Raw genomic sequence first — 3,070 nt, 5'->3', positions numbered from 1 at the left:
TTCATTTAAATTAAATAAAAACCACCAATTATACTACAATTAAATGATATACTCAAGTGTCCTTTCTTCCTAGGACTCCCTGCTACACAACAGAGACCTCAGAAACTATAACCGCAAAATTAAGACCTTCTAATCCTTATAAACTATGAATCTTAAATGTCAGACTATAGATTACTATAAGTACTCACCCAATCAGCTGCTTCCTCCTGCCTACATCACAATTTGAATTGTGACATGGCTCTGGAATGCCGCCGCCAGTCTGCGAGATTGGTAAGCCTCTGAAAAAAGCCCACGAAAGTGAGTTTAAATACTCACAGAAACTCCGCTCTCACCGCTCCCGACAATGGCCTGTGAAAAATGCCTGCTAAAGTGAGTTAAAATACTCACTGAACCTCCGCTCTCACCGCTCCCGACAATGGCCTGTGAAAAATGCCCGCTAAAATGACTTTAAATACTCAATGAGTCTCCGCTCTCACCGCTCCAGACAATTGCCTGAAATAGTAACTTAGTTAGGCAGCATTTAAAAGCACATGACATGTTGCCCTCCTCAGAATCTTCTTAACCAACAGTGCAGCGTAATCAAGCAATGCCATGTATAGTTAATGTTTACCACGGAGTTGTAATGAGGCTGTTTTAATTGAACTGGTCTTTCTAAGGACACCGCAAGAGGCACATTATACATCAAATATAAAACACGAAAGAACCAAGCTACTCCCAGTGTGATTGAACTATAAATGAATACAATTCCCCATGCTCCCTGCCTCAGGTACCATGGCCGAAAGCTCATGGGTGCAAGAGATGGGGATTTGAATACAACAAACAGGAGATCTCATTTCTTTCTGTCATTTAATGAATTTGACTATTACTGTCAGTGGATATTTCACCGCATTCTTCAGCTCCTCTCTGAATTTTTTCTGGGTCACCACATAAATACAGGTGTTGGTGCAGCAGCTCAAAAGGAGAAGCATATATCCGAATTCTTGAAGGATAAAGACAGGGTCGTTATAACCTGTATAGGCATAAGATCTTGTGATTCGCTGATATAGGTGATGTATGGTGTAAGTTGCCCATAACATGAGGAAACTTCCGGATATAGCGAAGAGTAAAATGATGGATCTTTTTCGGTTCTCCAACTCAGAATCAACATTATGTGCAGCAGTGTTGATGCCCCTCAATGCCCGTCGGATTTTACTGGAGACTAATATATATCTCACTGTCAGTATATTGAACAGTAAAATAAGCACAAATGCAAGACCCGGTGTTAAAATGTTATGAGTCCAGGAATATGCTATCCAGCCAGCTTTTGCATAATAGCTAGATTTGATGCGGCAGAACATTGGGACATTGTTCAGAAAATACAAAGGTTCAAGTATAAAGTACAAGGGGCTATTGACAAACCAGCTCAGAACAAAGACCGTGCCGACAACTGCAGCTGCAGTGTTCTCGGTGCAATATGATGTTTTCAGCTTTTGGCAACATATAGCAATGAATCGATCAAAGGTGAAAGCGACTGTTATCCAGACGGAGAAGTTTCTGGATCCGTAAGCTAGGACAGTTTTGAGACGGCACACAGGAGTAATGGACAAGGCGCTAACTGGGTAGTAAATATCAATGACCCGGATCAATATCACACCGGTGATAACGACCAGTAGATCCGAAACAGCCATGGCCAACATATAGTGAGTGATGCACTTGGAGAGCCCGCACTTTCCCCGGGACAGGATCACAATTGCCATTATGTTTACTGCAAGAAAGAGAGAACATGTTGACTATATTCCCAGCAGAAAGCATCACAATTTGTCTGATGGAGAGGGAGCTGAGGGAATCAACTAACATCATATTGTGGACGAGTGATTTCAGTTGTCAAAGCATGCAGGACAACTTGGAGCTCATCGCATTAAAAAAAGGGAGGTTAGAGTAGTTCTGCTAAAAGTGTTCAGACATCTCAGATATATCCATAAGATGAATAATGGAGAGAAAGAAATATTTACTCTGGCGGATGAACTAAATAGAGAAGGCTGAGGGGCTACCTGATAGTGGACTATATATGAAACGGTTTGATAGGGTAGAGCTAGAGAATATGTTTCCACATGTGGAGATGACCACGCCCTCAAGCGATCAGTATAAATCAATTCGGGAATTCAGAAGAAACCTCTTTACCCAGACAATGGTGAGAATGCGGTACTCTCTAACACAAGGGGTAGTTGAGACGAACAGCACAGATAGATTTAAGGGGAAGCTAGAGTAACACATAGGGAAGAAAGGAACTGAAAGTTATCTGAAAGCTGTTGGTCTTCCGATTGCAAGTTTCCATTCCATCCCTCCAACTAGAAGCTGGATAACCACAAGGGGGAGAAAGTAATAAAAGGTTAATGCTGGTAGCATTACATAAAGAGAGGTGGGAGGACGTTCATGTGGAGCATAAACTCCGGGATAGTTAAGTGGAGCCAAATGGATTGTTTCTCTGCTATACATTCTATGTATGCAACAGATGCAACAAGAGACGTGAACTATAGAAATGCTTATTTATACAATGAACAAGATGTCAATAAAATAACTTACCAGGAACACCAACAGCCGCAAGAGTTGTATAGTAAATGGCATACACCAGACCTTTAACTGGTTCATGCATTTTCTGTTAGATTCAGGCTGTGAAGACAAGGGGACATGCACAGTGCTGAGCTAAAAACCGTCCCTGATATATACTTGAGGGAACGCTCCAGTGAGTCAATTACGCAACATCATTACTGATGTTAGTGACATTCAGTGAAACAAACAAACTGCTTTTGCTTTCCTGGATTTAATGCACTCGAGCAAATATACATGATGTCACAGTATTAACGATCCAATATTATTTTGACATTTGCTTTGCAAAAGAAAGCCTCGTCACTCAGTGTCATTCACTTGAAAGGGTTCTCATTTTAGCCCGTCCATTGCAGTTAAATTTTCTAATTCAGGCTATTGGCTTGATCGGGCAATCATTACAGAAACTGTCTCATTCGCATTACTACTGATTTCAAAGGTGGGCTGCGGGTGGCGTATCCAAAAAACACGGCTGCACTGATTTTGT

General features: G+C 41.4%; 1 protein-coding gene across 1 annotated transcript; it reads right to left on the bottom strand.

Moving 5' to 3' along the window:
- Positions 1-699: 699 nt before the first annotated feature.
- On the bottom strand, positions 700-2,632 carry LOC147109931 (putative G protein-coupled receptor 139). Its single transcript, XM_086002430.1, has 2 exons — positions 2,563-2,632; positions 700-1,744 (listed from the first exon to the last, which is right to left on the bottom strand). The coding sequence occupies exons 1-2, from the start codon at positions 2,630-2,632 to the stop codon at positions 843-845; spliced, it is 972 nt and encodes a 323-aa protein (XP_085858556.1). The 3' UTR covers positions 700-842.
- Between the last annotated feature and the right edge of the window lie 438 nt (positions 2,633-3,070).

Source organism: Somniosus microcephalus, chromosome 12 (assembly GCF_052327205.1).
Source record: "Somniosus microcephalus isolate GS21.2 chromosome 12, FLI_Smic_1.0, whole genome shotgun sequence".
Taxonomy (NCBI): domain Eukaryota; kingdom Metazoa; phylum Chordata; class Chondrichthyes; order Squaliformes; family Somniosidae; genus Somniosus; species Somniosus microcephalus.
The sequence above is the reverse complement of the archived record's forward strand: the minus strand, read 5'-3'. Positions and strand labels throughout refer to the sequence as shown.

Coding starts and splice junctions, on each gene's coding strand:
- LOC147109931 (XM_086002430.1), bottom strand. CDS start 2,632: ATGCATGAACCAGTTAAAGGTCTGGTGTATGCCATTTACTATACAACT. Junction 1,745..2,562: donor TGCGGCTGTTGGTGTTCCTG/GTAAGTTATTTT, acceptor TCTTTCTTGCAG/TAAACATAATGGCAATTGTG.